Below are 18,765 nucleotides of genomic sequence, written 5' to 3'. Positions count from 1 at the left end.
GTGTGGTATTTCACCATGATTACACTTGTGTGGTATCACACCATGATCACACTTGTGTGGTATCACACCATGATCACACTTGTGTGGTATTGCACCATGATCACAAGTGTGTGGTATTACACCATGATCACAAGTGTGTGGTATTACACCATTATCACAAGTGTGTGGTATTACACCATGATCACAAGTGTGTGGTATTACACCATGATCACAAGTGTGTGGTATTACACCATGATCACAAGTGTGTGGTATTACACCATGATCACAAGTGTGTGGTATTACACCATGATCACACTTGTGTGGTATTACACCATGATCACAAGTATGTGGTATTACACCATGATCACAAGTGTGTGGTATTACACCATGATCACAAGTGTGTGGTATTACACCATGATCACAAGTGTGTGGTATTACACCATGATCACAAGTGTGTGGTATTACACCATGATTACAAGTGTGTGGTATTACACCATGATCACAAGTGTGTGGTATTACTCCATGATCACAAGTGTGTGGTATTACACCATGATCACAAGTGTGTGGTATTACACCATGATCACAAGTGTGTGGTATTACACCATGATCACACTTGTGTGGTATTACACCATGATCACAAGTGTGTGGTATTACACCATGATCACATTTGTGTGGTATTACACCATGATCACACTTGTGTGGTATTACACCATGATCACAAGTGTGTGGTATTACACCATGATCACAAGTGTGTGGCATTACACCATGATCACATTTGTGTGGTATTACACCATGATCACACTTGTGTGGTATTACACCATGATCACACTTGTGTGGTATTACACCATGATCACAAGTGTGTGGTATTACACCATGATCACAAGTGTGTGGTATTGCATCATGATCACACTTGTGTGGTATTACACCATGATTGCACTTGTGTGGTATTACACCATGATCACACTTGTGTGGTATTACACCATGATCACACTTGTGTGGTATTACACCATGATCACAAGTGTGTGGTATTGCACCATGATCACACGTGTGTGGTATTACACCATGATCACAAGTGTGTGGTATTAAACCATGATCACAAGTGTGTGGTATTACACCATGATCACACTTGTGTGGTATCACACCATGATCACACTTGTGTGGTATCACATCATGATCACACTTGTGTGGTATCACACCATGATCACACTTGTGTGGCATTACACCATGATCACACTTGTGTGGTATTACACCATGATCACACTTGTGTGGTATCACATCATGATCACACTTGCGTGGTATCACACCATGATCACACTTGTGTGGTATTACACCATGATCACACTTGTGTGGTATTACACCATGATCACACTTGTGTGGTATTACCCCATGATCACAAGTGTGTGGTATTACTCTATGATCACAAGTGTGTGGTATTACACCATGATTACACTTGTGTGGTATTACACCATGATCACAAGTGTGTGGTATTACACCATGATCACAGTTGTGTGGTATTACACCATGATCACACTTGTGTGGTATTACACCATGATCACACTTGTGTGGTATTACACCATGATCACACTTGTGTGGTATTACACCATGACCACACTTGTGTGGTATCACACCATGATCACACTTGTGTGGTATTACACCATCATCACACTTGTGTGATATTACACCATGATCACAAGTGTGTGGTATTACACCATGATCACAAGTGTGTGGTATTACACCATGATCACAAGTGTGTGGTATTACACCATGATCACTAGTGTGTGGTATTACATCATGATCACAAGTGTGTCGTATTACACCATGATCACAAGTGTGTGGTATTACACCATGATCACAAGTATGTGGTATTACACCATGATCACAAGTGTGTGGTATTACACCATGATCACAAGTGTGTGGTATTACACCATGATCACAAGTGTGTGGTATTACACCATGATCACAAGTGTGTGGTATTACACCATGATCACAAGTGTGTGGTATTACACCATGATCACAAGTGTGTGGTATTACACCATGATCACAAGTGTGTGGTATTACTCTATGATCACAAGTGTGTGGTATTACACCATGATCACAAGTGTGTGGTATTACACCATGATCACAAGTGAGTGGTATTACACCATGATCACACTTGTGTGGTATCACACCATGATCACACCTGTGTGGTATCACACCATGATCATACTTGTGTGGTATCACACCATGATCACACTTGTGTGGTATCACACCATGATGACACTTGCGTGGTATCACACCATGATGACACTTGTGTGGTATGACACAATGATCACACTTGTGTGGTATCACACCATGATCACACTTGTGTAGTATCACACCATGATCACACTTGTGTGGTATCACACCATGATGACACTTGTGTGGTATCACACCATGATCACACTTGTGTGGTATCACACCATGATCACACTTGTGTGGTATCACACCATGATCACACTTGTGTGGTATCACACCATGATGACACTTGTGTGGTATCACACCATGATCACACTTGTGTGGTATTACACCATGATCACACTTGTGTGGTATTACATCATGATTTCCCTTGTGTAGTATTACACCATGATCACAAGTGTGTGGTATTACACCATGATCACACTTGTGTTGTATTACAAAATGATCACACTTGTGTGGTATTACACCGTGATCACAAGTGTGTGGTATTACACCATGATCACACGTGTGTGGTATTATACCATGATCACAAGTGTGTGGTATTACACCATGATCACAAGTGTGTAGTATTACACCATGATTACACTTGTGTGGTATTACACCATGATCACAAGTGTGTGGTATTACACCATGATCACAAGTGTGTGGTATTACATCATGATTACACTTGTGTGGTATTACACAATGATTACACTTGTGTGGTATTACACAATGATCGCACTTGTGTGGTATTACACCATGATCACACTTGTGTGGTATTACACAATGATCACATGTGTGTGGTATTACACCATGATCACAAGTGTGTGGTATTACATCATGATCACACTTGTGTGGTATTACACCATGATCACACTTGTGTGGTATTACACCATGATCACAAGTGTGTGGTATTACACTATGATCACAAGTGTGTGGTATTACACCATGATCACACTTGTGTGGTATTACACCATGATTACACTTGTGTGGTATCACACCATGATCACACTTGTGTGGTATCACACCATGATCACACTTGTGTGGTATCACATCATGATCACACTTGTGTGGTATCACACCATGATCACACTTGTGTGGTATTACACCATGATCACAAGTGTGTGGTATTACACCATGATCACAAGTGTGTGGTATTACACCATGATCACAAGAGTGTGGTATTACACTATGATCACAAGTGTGTGGTATTACACCATGATTACACTTGTGTGGTATTTCACCATGATTACACTTGTGTGGTATCACACCATGATCACACTTGTGTGGTATCACACCAGGATCACACTTGTGTGGTATTGCACCATGATCACAAGTGTGTGGTATTACACCATGATCACAAGTGTGTGGTATTACACCATTATCACAAGTGTGTGGTATTACACCATGATCACAAGTGTGTGGTATTACACCATGATCACAAGTGTGTGGTATTACACCATGATCACAAGTGTGTGGTATTACACCATGATCACAAGTGTGTGGTATTACACCATGATCACACTTGTGTGGTATTACACCATGATCACAAGTATGTGGTATTACACCATGATCACAAGTGTGTGGTATTACACCATGATCACAAGTGTGTGGTATTACACCATGATCACAAGTGTGTGGTATTACACCATGATCACAAGTGTGTGGTATTACACCATGATCACAAGTGTGTGGTATTACACCATGATCACAAGTGTGTGGTATTACTCCATGATCACAAGTGTGTGGTATTACACCATGATCACAAGTGTGTGGTATTATACCATGATCACAAGTGTGTGGTATTACACCATGATCACACCTGTGTGGTATCACACCATGATGACACTTGTGTGGTATCACACCATGATTACACTTGTGTGGTATCACACCATGATGACACTTGTGTGGTATGACACCATGATCACACTTGTGTGGTATGACACCATGATCACACTTGTGTGGTATGACACCATGATCTCACTTGTGTAGTATCACACCATGATCACACTTGTGTGGTATCACACCATGATGACACTTGTGTGGTATCACACCATGATGACACTTGTGTGGTATCACACCATGATGACACTTGTGTGGTATCACACCATGATCACACTTGTGTGGTATCACACCATGATCACACTTGTGTGGTATCACACCATGATGACACTTGTGTGGTATCACACCATGATGACACTTGTGTGGTATCACACCATGATGACACTTGTGTGGTATCACACCATGATCACACTTGAGTGGTATCACACCATGATCACACTTGTGTGGTATCACACCATGATCACACTTGTGTGGTATCACACCATGATGACACTTGTGTGGTATCACACCATGATGACACTTGTGTATTATCACACCATCATCACACTTGTGTGGTATCACACCATGATGACACTTGTGTGGTATCATACCATGATGACACTTGTGTGGTATCACACCATTATCACACTCGTCGAAGGCTTTTGCAAAGTTTGTGTATACATACCACTATTTCATTTTTTTTTTCTATCAGTGCATCCATAACCATGTTGCAATGGTCAGGCAGTTACAAGAGGCAGGAGAGACCTGCTTGAAAATCATGGTGCATTGAGTCGTGCAATTATTATTTTGAAATTCTGCTACTAAAAACTCTTACGAAGATTTCGATAATGCGGGACGTAAGTTCTATCGGTTTAGTATTTTTTGCAGTTTCTTTGGAGCCACGTTTGTTTAAGTGGGCCATATTCTGTGGGATGATACCTGTATTCCTGTGATAGTCTTTTGTATGCGACTGTTGATAAATAAAGAGGTCCAGGAGTCTGGGTCTGAGTCAGAGTCCATAGCTGTACACTTACTGGCTTTACCTGATGTAATATTTTTCTTATTTGTTGACTCCTGGTCCTAGCCCGGGTCACCCCGGGTACTAGCCCGGGTCACCCCGGGTACTAGCCCGGGTCACCCCGGGTACTAGCCCGGGTCACCCCGGGTACTAGCCCGGGTCACCCCGGGTACTAGCCCGGGTCACCCCGGGTACTAGCCCGGGTCACCCCGGGTACTAGCCCGGGTCACCCCGGGTACTAGCCTGGGTCACCCTGGTACAGCCCTGGGTCACCCCTGGGTAGCCTGGTCACCCCTGGCCCACGCCCTGGCAGGGTAGCCCAGGTCACCCTGGGTACTAGCCCAGGTCACCCCTGGGTACTAGCCTCCGGGTCACCCTGGGTACTAGCCTAGGGTCACCCTGGGTACTACCGCCCAGGTCACCCTGGGTACTAGCCCAGGGTCACCCTGGGTACTAGCCCGGGTCACCCCTGGGCAGCCAGCCCTGGGTCACCACCAGGGTCCCATCCCCACCCCGGGTACTAGCCTGGGTCACCCCTGGGTACTAGCCCAGGTCACCCCGGGTATCCAGCCCAGGTCACCTGGGTACAGCCTGGTCACCCTGGTACTAGCCCAGGTCACCCGGGTACTAGCCCGGGTCACCCCTGGTACTAGCCTGGGTCACCCTGGGTACTAGCCCAGGTCACCCCTGGGCTACAGCCCGGGTCACCCTGGGTACTAGCCCGGGTCACCTCGGGTACAGCCCAGGGTCACCCCTGGGTACTAGCCCCCCGGGTCACCCGGTACTAGCCCGGGTCACCCAGGGTACTAGCCCGGGTCACCCAGGGTACTAGCCCGGGTCACCCAGGGTACTAGCCCGGGTCACCCAGGGTACTAGCCCGGGTGTCACCCCGGGTACTAGCCCGGGTCACCCAGGGTACTAGCCCAGGTCACCCAGGGTACTAGCCCGGGTGTCACCCCGGGTACTAGCCCGGGTCACCCCGGGTACTAGCCCGGGTCACCCCGGGTACTAGCCCGGGTCACCCCATGGTGACCAATTACCCTAGGTGACAAGCACTGACGTATAACACAGACTAGCATAAACTGAAAAAATATGTGTGCAAATTTAAATACAAAGAACGGCATTAGGTGCTAGTCGAACGTAATTTTCTCTTTACAATAAAATGAACGACATTCTAATTCTCATCACATACTTGATCTTCTCCTAATTAGTCACTTAACTTTAAATTTGTTAAGTTCGGCTTAAATTTCTGGTGAAAATGTGACTGTACTTTGTTATAACATAATTTTTTTAAAAAATCTTCTATTAGTTTTTACAAGATTAAGACTGGAATAACAAATATAGAAAAGAGCAAATACAGAAAAAAAAATTGCCAGTCTATGTTATAACAGAAGTGACAGAAGCAATATTTAAATAACTAGTAAATAAAAACAAAATGAAACGAGACCCGAAGAAGTATTTTGTTTAAACAAACCCGTGATAAAATATTTGTATAAGAATACTAGTATTGTTGCACTTTCTTTGCTGCTCCTAAAGATTAAATTCAATTCGACTGACGGGTATCGATCGAGGGGACTTACCAGGTCTTTGAGGTGTCAACCGGCTGGGAGATATGAGGGGAAGCTGCAGAGAGAAGAGGGGAGAGGAAAGGGTGGAACAGTATAGTTGAAAAGGTTAGGGAAGGTGCAGAGAGAGAGAGAAAGAGGGTGAGAGAGAGAGTGAGAGAGAGAGAGAGGGTGAGAGAGAGAGAGAGTGAGAGAGAGAGAGAGAGGGTGAGAGAGAGAGAGAGAGAGAGGTTGAGAGAGAGTGAGAGAGAGAGAGAGAGAGAGGGTGAGAGAGAGAGAGAGTGAGAGAGAGAGAGAGGAGCGAGAGAGAGAGTGAGAGAGAGAGAGAGAGAGAGGTGAGAGAGAGAGAGGAGAGAGAGAGAGTGAGAGAGAGAGAGAGGAGAGAGAGAGACAGAGAGAGAGACAGAGAGAGAGAGAGAGAGAGAGAGAGAGAGAGAGAGAGAGAAATAAAATAGAAGACCTTGTAGTCTGTATCAAAGTTATTTGCCAATAAAAGCTGAACTACCACCTTTTTTGTTGTCAAGAGAGATGAGGTCAGGATAGTAAAACAGAAAGGCAAGAGAGAGAGAGAGAGAGAGAGGAGAGAGAGAGAGTGAGAGAGAGAGAGAGAGAGAGTGAGAGAGAGAGAGAGAGAGAGAGAGAGAGAGAGAGAGAGAGAGAGAGAGAGAGAGAGAGAGAGAGAGAGAGAGTGCACGTGTATCCATCCAGGAAAGGTACATGTAAGAGCTCAGGTTCCGTTGTAACGTAAAGGTGATATAACCAGATTATGTGTGTGTGTGTGTGTGTGTGTGTGTGTGTGTGTGTGTGTGTGTGTGTGTGTGTGTGTGTGTGTGTGTGTCTGTGTCTGTGTATTTGGTTGCAGGTGTCGATTCATAGCTCCTGGCCCCGTCTCTTTGCTGGTCGCTAATAGGTCCACTTTCTCCCAGCTCCAAGAGCCTTATTGTACCTTTTCTTAAAGCTATGAATGGATTCTGCCTCTACTACTTTACTCTCCAGATTGTTCCACTTCCTGACAACTCTAAGGCCGAAGAAATACTTCCTAACATTCCTATGACTCATCTGAGTTTCCAACTTCCAGTTGTGCTATTTTGTTGCTATATCCCACCTCTGAAACATTCTGTTCCTGTTCACCTTGTCAGTTCCTCTCAGTATTTTGTACGTCATCATATTCACCCTCCCTATATTTCCTATCCTCCGGTATCTTCTGGTTGAGTTCCCTTAACCTTAGACATGTTCCTTAGCTCCGGTACTAGTCTTGCTGCAAAATTTTGCACTTTGTCTAATATTCTGACGTGTTTGACCAGGTATGAGTTCCATACTAGTGCTGCGTACTTCAATAAACGCCTGACGTACACTGTACTTACGGACGGTATTCTTAGTTATTTTACAAATAACTACTGCGCCCATATGCTGCTGTAATTATTTGGTTGATATGAGCTTTGGGGGATGTGCTCGGTATGATGCTCACCCCAATATCCTTTTCTTGATTGAGTTTTGCAGCCTTTGACCTCCCTAGCCTGTAATCAGTCTGCGGTCTTCTTCGTCCTTCCCCAAGTTTCATAACTTTGCACTTGCTGGGGTTAGACTCCGTGAGTCATTAGTCAGACCAGGCTTGTAGCTTGTCCAGATCCTTTCGTAGTCTTTTCTGATCCTTGTCCGTTTGTTCTTATTAATTTCACGTCGTTTGTGAATAGGGACACCTTTAACTCTATACCTTCTGGCAAGTCATTCACATAGACAAGAAACAGTACCAGCCTTAGGAACGACCCTTGTGGAACCCTACTTGACACACGCGCCCACTCCGACGCCTCGTCACGTACCATCTCTTGTTGTTTCCTTATTGTCAGCTATTTCCTGATCCATTGCAGTGCTTTTCCTGTTATTCCTTTATTCTCTATTTTTTTTACCAGTCTCTCGTGCGGTACTGTGTAAGAAGCGTTCTTACGGTCCAAGAAAATGCAGTCTACCCATCTGACTCTCCCCTGTCTTACTTCTGTTACCTTACCAGAAGGTTAGTGACGCAAGATTTTCAATGCCTGAAGTGCTGGTTTTCACATATGAGCCTACTCCTTTCTAGGTGTGTGTGTGTGTGTGTGTGTGTGTGTGTGTGTGTGTGTGTGTGTGTGTGTGTGTGTGTGTGTGTGTGTGTGTGTGTGTGTGTGTGTGTGTGTGTGTGTGTGTGTGTGTGTGTGTGTGTGTGTGTGTGTGTGTGTGTGTGTGTGTGTGTGTGTGTGTGTGTGTGTGTGTGTGTGTGTGTGTGTGTGTGTGTATACTCACCTAATTGTGGTTGCAGGGATCGAGACTCAACTCCTGGCCCTGCCTTCTCACTGAACGCTACTAGGTCCTCTCTCTCCCTGCTCCATGAGCTTTACCATACCTCAGGTAGTTGCCCAGTTTCAATGGATGTGTCGAAGATCTTTGTTAGTGGCGCACACAGCATCTCTGCTCCCTCTCTAAGAACCCATGGAGAGATGTTGTCTGGTCTCACCGCCTTTGAGGCATCAAGTTTACATAGCAGCTTCTTCACCTCCTCCTTGGTTATGTGTACCTCATCCAGCACTTGTTGGTGTAGCTCCCTGTTCTGATATCCTGGATTCCTACCGCTTTCCACTGTAAATCCTTCTTTAAATCTCATGTTGAGCTCCTCACACACGTCGTTTCTTGTGAACTCCCCATCATCCTTCCTCAGTCTGATTGCCTGGTCCTTGACTGTTGTTTTCCTTCTGATGTGGCTATACAACAGCTTCGGGTCAGACTTGACTTTCGATGCTATGTCATTTTCGTATTGTCGCTGAGCCTCCCTTCTTATCTGTGCATATTCGTTTCTGGCTCTTCGGCTGATCTCTTTATTTTCCTGGGTCCTTTGTCTTCTGTACCTTTTCCACTCTCCAGTACACCTAGTTTTTGCCTCCCTGCACCTTTGGGTGAACCAAGGACTCGTTCTGGACTTCCCATTATTTCCGTTTCCCTTGGGAACAAACCTCTCCTCTGCCTCCTTGCATTTTGTTGTCGCATAGTCCATCATTTCTTGTGCTGGTTTTCCTGCCAGTTCTCTCTCCCACTGAACGTCTTGCAGGAAGTTCCTCATGCCTGTGTAGTCCCCCTTTTGTAGCTTGTTTTTTCCCATCCTATTCCTGCTACTCTCTCCGCTTGTAGCTCAACTATGCAGTCAGAGCACAGAACCACATGATCACTAGCTCCTAGGGGCCTTTCATACATGATATCCTCATTGTCCGAACAACTCAAGGTGAATACAAGGTCCAGTCTTGCTGGATCATCCTCACCTCTCTCTGGTAGTGTCTCTAACATGTTGATGCACGAGGTTTTCCAGTACCACCTCCATCATCTTGGCTCTCCATGTTTCAGGACCCCCATGGGGCTCCTGGTTTTCCAAGTCAGTTTCCTTGCGATTGAAATCACCCATAACTAGTAACTTTGCTTCCCCATGTGAGCTCTTCTAGCCACCTCGGCTAGTGTGTGTGTATGTGTGTGTGTGTGTGTGTGTGTGTGTGTGTGTGTGTGTGTGTGTGTGTGTGTGCAAGAGAGAGAAAAGATTTTGTTTCAATCCTTTAGCTGAGGAACAGGGGTAAATTTTTACTTTGTCTCTCTTCCCCTTTTCATCACTATCTCTTCCTCGGTTTCTTACCCTTCTCTGTCTTTATACCGCCTTCCTGCCCCACTTTCCATCCATTACCTTCCCATTAAATTCTCTCTCTCTCCCTCTCTTACCTATCAATCAATTATTTTCCTCTTCATTCATGCCTGCCTTTCCCTACCATCGCCAGTCATCTTCATTAGTTCACTTCTCCTTCCCACTTCTTTATTCTCCTACCTGTCGTGTTACCTCCGCCGTTACTTCCTCCTACTTTTACAATCCCTCCTTCCCTTTCCCACAACCATCCACCTTTTCCATCTCATACACATCGTCCCTCTATCTCCCTTCCTCCCTCCCTCCTGCACTCACCGCTCGCAGCATGGATGGAGTGAAGCAGAGGGAGGAGCTCTTCCTGGGTAGCAGTGGACGTAGGTTGGTAGGTCGCTGCTGTGTCTGTGTGGGTGTGGTGGGCGCCAGGGGACAGGCTGGGGAGTGGTTGAGAGGCTTGTATTCAGGCTGGTAGGGCTCCAGCATCCTGATCTTACCCCATCTGTTGATACAGCACATCAGAGATTATTATTATTATTATTATTATTATTATTATTATTATTATTATTATTATTATTATTATTATTATTATTACTCTAGTTATAATAATCATATACTACTTCCATTACTGTTACCACTACTACTACTACTACTACTACTACTACTACTACGACTAGTACTACTACTACTTCTACTACTACTACTACTACTACTAATAATAATAATAATAATAATAATAATATTATTATTATTATTATTATTATTATTATTATCATTATTATTATTATCATTATTATTATCATCATTTTTATTATCATTATTGTTAAGATGTTAAATTCAGGGGAAGCTTTATTGGTACGTTTCTTTTTTAAAAAATATCAGACATATCAGCAATGTGCTGCTACCTATTCTATATGATAGTTACACAGTGCGAACAAAAACTATGTTTACCCTGTCATATTCCAGCACGCAGGATGGTGCTCACTCAAGGTGTTGAAATCCGTCAGCCTGGGCTGGTAGACCTCAGTGGGGCACTGAGGATATCGTCAAGAATTCTAAGAGCAAAAGTTCATCAGCTACCGGATCTTCAGAGGTTTTCTTCCATCCTATCCAATACACAGGAGATATGTTTTTTTTATGAAGTATCTCTGCTGTATAGCCCTTGTGGCTTAGCGCTTCTTTTTGATTATAATAATAATAATATGAAGTATCTCCATTAAGGTTACACTCTCAGGGGAAAGGCTTTATTATGTACAGAGAAAACACAAGATCGAGTCAACCAAACTGTTTTTTTGGAAAGTCACTAATAAACATGACTGCCCGCACTTCTACTAACATCATGATCTATAAGAGACATAATAATCGATTTCTTCCATTGGACACTTAGGGTTTGCGATGATGATCTGCTGAAAGCTGAGAGAACCTTCAGTGGCCTCAAATTCCCTCTCCACATAAAATTTCGTTGTAAGCGAAATGTCACTCAGATACGCAATACTGTCAGAACTTATAAAGTAATACTGAACGCAGACTCATCTTATCCACTGGGATCATAACCATTGTAGTCTCTCCTGTCCTGCACGAAGCCAACATTTGATGTAGCTCTAATTACTTCCAGGACAGAGACATCACAAGGTCCTCCCCATCATTCACTGCATCTAAAGACATTGGAGAAATTGCCCTACGCCTACGTGCCTACAACACCAGCGATGTTTGTATACAGTACCGTAACTTCCGTGGTCATGAAATCGTCTGGGATAAACCTTTAGGGTTATTTCTTGAAAATAATTAAAATGAACACAGTTATCTGGAGTCTAACTGTCAAACTATCCAGTATCATTAAACAGAATAGTAGCACATTTATGTCGGGCACATCCACCATCCACATCGTCTTAGAACACAGCAAATTTAGAGCATAATGTGAGACAGCAGGGATCTTGCAGTGCTTCTCTGATGCTCCACTTCCTGAGGCACCTAGTGTATCATTTAACAAGCGCTGTTGTCTTGTTTCCACGCACATGATCAGTCTCGCCCCCGTCGGCGAAACGTTGCATCAGTAAAGACTTTCCTATATTTAGTGTCTTCTTACTATCTGTCGGCAAGTTATGCCTTATACATTCTAATTGTCACCTTATTCACCATTGCAGTGGAGGCGGGAAAGGAAGGGACACTGATACTGGTGAAGGGCTCTTGTTCCAGGAAACTAGAGTTAGTCTTCCCTTCCCTTATTGTTACCTACCTCCTAAGCTGTGAATGACCTCGATGGGTTTAGAGCTTCTCCATGAATTTAACAATAAAAAAAAGATCATCTGTGTAAGACCATGTGTACCTGAGATGTCACCTGTGTAAGGCCGTGCGTACTCGAGAAGCAATGGCAATGCCCATTTGTATTCGAGAGGAAATGGCAGTGCTCATGTGTACTCGAGAGGCAATGACAATGCCCGTGTGTACTCGAGAGGCAATGACAATGCCCATGTGTACTCGAGAGGTCACCCCTGAAAGACTCTGTATGTATATGATAGGTCAAAAGAGTAAGACTATCTGTACCTGTCTTGAGAGGTTCCCTGTGCACCTGTCTTGAGAGGTCCCCTGTGCACCTGTCTTGAGAGGTCCCCTGTGTAACTGTCTTGAGAGGTCCTCTGTGTACCTGTCTTGAGAAGTCCCCTGTGTACCTGTCTTGAGAGGTCCCTTGTGTACCTGTCTTGAGAAGCCTCCTGTGTACCTGTCTTGAGAGGTCCCCTGTGTAAGACCTGACTCTTAACTTGTGGGGTCATTTGTGAAAGATCCGTACACCTGCCAAATGTGTTTACCTGTGGATGATCCGTACACTAGCGTAGCATATTTACCTGTGGAAGAAGAGTACTATAGCGACTCCCCACAAGACCAGCGCCAGAAGCACAAGCGTCACCTCCTCCGCCCGCACCATGGACGACCCAGCCTCCACCACCGACTCTGTTGATGACAGGACAATGTATGTATTTAAGTAATGTAATGGAGTTAGGGTAATGAGGTGGGAATTGTGGGAAAGAGTTATTAAGCGGAGGAGAGGGTAGGATGCGGTTAATTAGAAAAAGGAGGAGGCATTGTGTGGTTAAAGTGTTGGAAAAATGTTCAGGTGGTTGAGGTATATGCTCGCTGCGCACTCTTCCAGAGTTCTGCGCGTTTATTAATTTACTGCTTTACTGAGCACACAGCATACTGACGAAGTTGATGAGTTTTTTTAATATAAGAGATTATAAATAATACAAAACTACCCACAGGATCATACTAGTATATATTAAGTGGATTTTTTTAAGAACAGTTAAAGTCGACAAGGGAACTCAACAGATGAATTTCTAATGATGGAATATTAACAAAAAATTGTCTTAGGTATCTTCCTTCCAGAGAATCGTTTTTCTTTCGCTCATAACACACAGCACAAGATGGCCACATCCAATCAGCTTCAATTTCCAACACTGGTATACGGTAACTAAGACAAAATTCTTGGAACAGTTGGCATGTGTAGTTGTTTTATGGTCATCGATGTAGAGCCTATTTTCAGATTCCTAGATTCGCTCTGTTAACTTCCAAATATCCTTCCTGCATGGCTTCAAAAGTTTCAAAATGCTACTCTTCTGCTTCGAACATTATTGCTGTTTGGTAAATGTGCCATCGTATTGTTCAAGCAAACTGTTTGATTGTATTGATATTTGAGAAATTAGCATATTTCAGGGAATTGCCTTGTCAGTCAATTTCTAAGTCGAGTCCACACACACACACACTGTGAGACCTCTACCCACTCTACCGGAGGTATCCCAGCGAGTGAGCACGTCTCCTGTATATCCCAGTGCTTAACAAAATAGGGAATAGCATATGAAGGTACAAATAAAAATGGGAACTATGGCTATAGTTTACTTAATAACATAAAAGGGCTAGAATACAACATCTCCTGATGGAAATTTACACAATATAACAATTGACCTATGAGACTTATTACCAGGGGGAAGGGTAGATGTTATCAGTAACACGGACTAGTACTCACTCTTAATTCACCGACCAGCTGACCCGAGATTCCCAATGCGTGGTCCACTACACACGCGGCTGTCCAGAGCTCTCGCTCGACGGACCTGTCACCAACAACCTCCTTGCCCCGCTCTTCCCTGGGCTTATATCGTAGTCAAAGTACCCCCTCCCCAATGGTGTATGTACCACGTGTTGCGACCTGACGCCGAGTTCTGACGCTGTTAAGAACAAAAGACCTCAGACGTGGGCGTGGCTACAGACGTCTGCCAAGGCAAGGTGTGACCATATAATTGGTTAAATTAGGTCTCCCCAGAGACCTCACAAGCCCAGCTGAACTACATCACATCCCCCTTTCTCCCCCAATTTAAAATGTCTGAACTAGGACAATTTGTCCTAGGACAACCCTTTTGTCCTAAGTAAGATATTAGACTATTTAACCCAAGAAAGTAATCCTAACCCTTTTAATCTTGTTCTATTACAATACAATAGCAAATAATATGAATTCACACAGATCAGTAGGTTTAATAAATTCTAGCACAAGAAACGAATAACAATGACTCTGGTGCGAAACCTCCTTATCCGTCATGTCTCCTTAAAACTAAATATCGGGCTCCAGTGCCTTCCTGTACTCTACTAGAAATAAACTAGCTCCTGTAGTCATCCTCGCTAATTATCCATTGAGCCAAACCTCGTAAGGTTTTCCTGGCGTAGAAAACAGCTCCAGCGGGTATTAAGTGCTCCACATTGTTGACCTCGGCCAGGTAGCTTAACGGAGTCAGGTTCAAAAATTAAGTCTTTGGGGATAATCTCAGCTGATGTTAACCTTCTACCATTCTTGAATCTTAACGCTTTACTTGTCAGATTTATCACTGGTATTAAGATATGTCTTTTCTCAGAAACCTGGGCTAGATGATGAGGCACCAGGAAGGATTCTAGCTTCCCCGCTAATTGTAAGATACTTCCTGGCTCGACCTTCCTTCCCACTGAACCTTTAATAAATTTGAATGTATTAGGTGGACATACCTGGTTATATAATACATGAACTGCATAATCTGCGTCTGCAGAGTTCACATTAGGTAACTGCGCTTCAAAAAGTGATTTAGATGGGGTTTTGAATAATTTATTACTCCTACTCATAGAAGCTACTATTGAGGGATGTTCTATGAATTTTATTGGAAAGGAAACCTCATCCAGTATCAGCCGACTGGTTCCCCTTCCTTTGCCATACGACAAGAGGAAGTCAAACCTTCTGAGAAAATCCATACCTAAGAGTAAGTCCCCTGGAAACCTTACTCCAGACACTACTAAACAAGCGTGAACTTTATAACTTTCACCCAGTTCAAAGTACAGGTCAGTTTGTCCCTCGACATTAATATCATTACCATTTACAGCAGTAATCTCTCTCTTAGCTTTGCTTATTTTACAACCCCTCCAGTTATTACATACATCTCGCTTAATTATTGACACCTGACTTCCCGTATCAATGAAAGCTACCAATTTTTTTCCATTTACTCTTATTTTAATCATAGGTCTTTCATCTTTGGTAACAAGGTTATCAGACCTATCTTTCTTAACCTTGTACCTTCTTCTTTCGTTAGGAACGAAAATTAGGGCAGTTGGCCCTAATATGGCCAATCCCGCCACACTCCCAGCATTGATTAGTTCTCGGAGCATTCTGTTTATTACGCCCACCACCGCCTGTCCTGCGGTGCGGGGGTATATACTTCTTCTCATTATTGGTTGTCGCCACATATGGTGACTCAGGTGTTACTCTCTCTCTGAGGCAACAATTCTATCTCCCTTTCTGTCTCTACCATATTCGGACTCGAGAGACATGGCATATTGAACTAGTTCTTCGAAGGTTTTAATGGCTAGTACCATAGCAACTCTAGTTCTCATCCAGACTGGCAACCCTTCACAAAATACCTGCTTTTTATAAAGTTCCAGCTGTTCTGTATTATATTTTAAAGTTCCGTTGACATCTTCCAGCCTGGACCATACCAGACAACTGAAGTCCCTTAGAGTGTGTCCCTCCTTCAGTTGCAATTGTTCCAGGTATCGATGGATATTTTCAACTGATACTGCCGTCTGGAACCTATATCTTATAGCATCCTTGAAATTACTCCAGTCCTTTACGTTAATAAATTGTGGGAGACTAAATATGGATGCTGTGTTATCTACAGTTTGCCCTGAACTCCAGTGAAACTTTCATTTTTCATCAGATATATTAAACAAAATGGCCTCAATATTTTTAATCCAAGCTTCTACTTTGATATTTCTTTCGATGGGATTCCTCGGCAAATCTTCTACATGAAATTTCGGCAAATTTTCTAAATATGGCCTATCAACAATTACTGTCCCACACATAGAGGTTCCAACACTACTATCTGGAGCTGATGCCCAAGATAAAATCTTTTGCTGAAGCATAGGGTTCGTTGGGACGTTGAGTGGCTTGGTTAGGGAAGGATTGACCTGGGAAGGCTGGAGGCTCAGAAGTTGGGGTTGGGTCGGGAGTCCCGGTATATTAGATAAGGACCCATTCGGGGAAATACTGAATGGTTCCCCAGCTGTAGTTACAAGTGTGGGTGTTTGGTTAGTATTTACAGGAACAGCATTGGGCAGGTGAACACCTGACACAGCAGGGGAAGCTATGGTTACTGAGGGGTTAGGTATACTAGTAACTGTAGAACCAGGCGCAGAAGTGGGAACCCTATAGGCAGCTACCCCAGGGACTTGGGGAGCAGGTACAACAATAGGGGATTGAGGGTTACTCATAACTTGAGCAATAACACTATGAAGCACAGAGTTAAGATAAGGATACATACTATAGTCAGCATTAACTGGGTTATTAAAATACGGGGGTATGGGGTTAGTAGCATCCCGGGTTGGTAAAATTGATACTCCCGGGCTAACAGCAGTGGTAGATGTATTAGATACCACTGGGGCCATAGTATTCGTGGTACTACTGGGGGTCACCGTGGAACCTATATTCGTTCCTGAGCCTTGGGCCTGGGGATGGTTTGTCCCTGACATATGTACCCCTGAAGTATTATTTATCACTGAAATCTCATTTTCTTGATTATTTATACCCTCACTAACATTAATCACTGAATCTTGCTGTGGAACCATGTTGCTAGACCCTTCACTTGAGCCTGGTGCGAGATCACTAACATTGACGTTAGCCTCTGCCATTCTGTTCACGAGGAACTTCACCTGTATCCTACTGGATCGTCTGATTGCACTATTTAACGTCTTGCTACGCAAATTATATTTGGTCATCACCCACCTGACAACCATAAGAGTAGGATTGTCCTGGTTTATTCTTAAGGTTACGGTCACAGTGAACGGTAAAACAAATGATAGGCGACACAAAGAAATTAATATTTGGTTTTGACAGCAAAAACCGACCAGTCGTAAAGCACGTGAGCCGCGTTTAATGATAAACGCTAAACCGCTGCCACCATGTGAGACCTCTACCCACTCTACCGGAGGTATCCCAGCGAGTGAGCACGTCTCCTGTATATCCCAGTGCTTAACAAAATAGGGAATAGCATATGAAGGTACAAATAAAAATGGGAACTATGGCTATAGTTTACTTAATAACATAAAAGGGCTAGAATACAACATATCCTGATGGAAATTTACACAATATAACAATTGACCTATGAGACTTATTACCAGGGGGAAGGGTAGATGTTATCAGTAACACGGACTAGTACTCACTCTTAATTCACCGACCAGCTGACCCGAGATTCCCAATGTGTGGTCCACTACACACGCGGCTGTCCAGAGCTCGCGCTCGACGGACCTGTCACCAACAACCTCTTTGCTCCGCTCTTCCCTGGGCTTATATCGTAGTCAAAGTACCCCCTCCCCAATGGTGTATGTACCACGTGTTACGACCTGACGCCGAGGTCTGACGCTGTTAAGAACAAAAGACCTCAGACGTGGGCGTGACTACCCGACATTTGCTAAGGCAGGTGTGACCATATAATTAGGTCTCCCTAGAGACCTCACAAGCCCATCTGAACTGCATCACAACACACACACACACAAATCCTGTGTCACAAACCTTCTGGAGTTCTATGACAAAGTGACAGAAGTGCGACACGAGAGAGAGGGGTGGGTTGATTGCATTTTCTTGGTCTGCAAGAAGGCCTTCTACACAGTTCCTCACAAGAGACTAGTGCAGAATTTAGAGGATCAGGCACATATAACAGGAAGGGCACTGCAATGGATCAGAGAATACCTGACAGGGAGGCAAGAACGAGTCATGGTACGGGATGAGGTATCACAGTGGGCACCTGTGACGAGCGGGGTCCCACAGGGGTCGGTCCTAGGACCAGTGCTATTTCTGGTATATGTGAATGACATGATGGAAGGGATAGACTCAGAGGTGTCCCTTTTCGCAGATAATGTTAAGTTAATGAGGAGAATTAAATCAGATGAGGATCAGGCAGACCTTCAAAGACACCTGGACAGGCTGAACACGTGGTCCAGCAACTGGCTTCTTGAATTCAACCCTGCCAAGTGCAATGTCATGAAGA

The 18,765-nt window shown here is 43.9% G+C and overlaps 1 protein-coding gene across 1 annotated transcript in view; it reads right to left on the bottom strand.

Moving 5' to 3' along the window:
* The window catches only part of LOC128685523 (uncharacterized), a 646,662-nt gene that overhangs the window by 150,255 nt on the left and 477,642 nt on the right, over positions 1-18,765 (bottom strand). The window contains exons 3-4 of the mRNA XM_070088321.1: positions 13,063-13,168; positions 10,541-10,721 (exon numbers count right to left, since the gene is read on the bottom strand). Coding sequence (XP_069944422.1) covers positions 10,541-10,721; positions 13,063-13,168 — 287 coding nt within the window. The remainder of the gene's footprint in view (positions 1-10,540; positions 10,722-13,062; positions 13,169-18,765) is intronic.

Source organism: Cherax quadricarinatus, chromosome 2 (assembly GCF_038502225.1).
Source record: "Cherax quadricarinatus isolate ZL_2023a chromosome 2, ASM3850222v1, whole genome shotgun sequence".
Classification (NCBI taxonomy): Eukaryota; Metazoa; Arthropoda; class Malacostraca; order Decapoda; family Parastacidae; genus Cherax; species Cherax quadricarinatus.
This window is presented reverse-complemented; position numbering and strand designations above follow the sequence as displayed.